The sequence below is a fragment of the Buceros rhinoceros genome, unplaced genomic scaffold (assembly GCF_000710305.1).
Source record: "Buceros rhinoceros silvestris isolate BGI_N320 unplaced genomic scaffold, ASM71030v1 scaffold22269, whole genome shotgun sequence".
Lineage (NCBI taxonomy): Eukaryota > Metazoa > Chordata > Aves > Bucerotiformes > Bucerotidae > Buceros > Buceros rhinoceros.
The window spans coordinates 5,368-6,411 of NW_010431207.1; the positions used below are offsets into that span (position 1 = coordinate 5,368).

At 61.3% G+C, this 1,044-nt stretch overlaps 1 protein-coding gene across 1 annotated transcript in view; it reads right to left on the reverse strand.

The window, feature by feature from the left end:
- MPL (MPL proto-oncogene, thrombopoietin receptor) overlaps window positions 1-927 on the reverse strand; it is a gene marked incomplete at its 3' end in the record, with an annotated part of 6,288 nt that extends 5,361 nt beyond the window's left edge. The window contains 1 exon segment of the mRNA XM_010143357.1: window positions 825-927. Coding sequence (XP_010141659.1) covers window positions 825-927 — 103 coding nt within the window.
- Between the last annotated feature and the right edge of the window lie 117 nt (window positions 928-1,044).

Below are 1,044 nucleotides of genomic sequence, written 5' to 3' on the forward strand. Positions count from 1 at the left end.
CTCGAGGCGGAGCGGGTGGTGTGCTCAGGTCTTGCTGGTGTTGCAGAGGCTGTGGGCAGAGGGAGGACGAGCCCAACCCCAACCCCAACCTTCCTCCCACTGCCCCTACACTGGTGACTCAAAACATGCTCCGGAGCCTGCCACGGCCGGAGACCTGGGGTGGGGCTGGAGAGACCAGCAGGAGATCCACAGGGCTTTGTTCAGTTAGTGGTTTTCATGGTGTCCTAAAGTGTTAAAAGTGCTAAAGAGGGACTCGAAGAAAGTGTGGGCAGGCCTGAAATGGGAGAAGGCTGGAAAGCGGCTCTGCCAGGTGCAGCGAGCCAGGCTGGGAACAGCGACTGGCTGAGCCGAGGATGCTTGGTGGGGCCGTAAGATCGTGGCAATGCTGGCATGGAGGTATTGGGAGCAGCCTGGCAGTGCCGCTGCGTTACCCATGGTACAGAGCTGTGCTGTCAGATGTTAGCTTGAATTTTGCTCAGACCCTCATCATCATAACTCCAAGAACGTCTGATGAGGGGAAAGCCCCTCTGCTACCTGTGCAGGACAGCGAGCCCCAGGCTGCCACCCCAAAGGGGTGCCCAGGGACTGCCAGGTCCTGTTTGTAGAAAGCAGGGATGTCCCTTTGCTCCAGGCAACCCAGGGTGTCCCATGGGTGAGGAGGGCACTCCATCACCTACCCCGAACACCCCAAACACACCCTCCTGGGATGCCCCCTCCCCAACCCTGCAGATTTTGGCTGCCATGGGGTGCTCGCTGCCTGCACCTGGCATACCGGCTCCTCTCTGGCCCATCCTTTGGGGAAGAAAATGGCCCCAAAGACCTACCTTGGGATGTCACCAGCTCAGGGGCTGACAGGGGGCTGTGGAGGCTGAGCAGGGTGGTGGGGAGCAGTGAGAGCAGCCAGCCCCAGCGCAGGCAGGCTGCCATCCTGCAACCTGTGTGCCAGGGCCGCACGCGTCACGCTCTGCCCTTCCCAGTGCCCTGGCAGCTGCTGCAGCTCCTCCAGGCGATACCCTTATCTGGGAAGTGGTGGGGGTGGGGCTC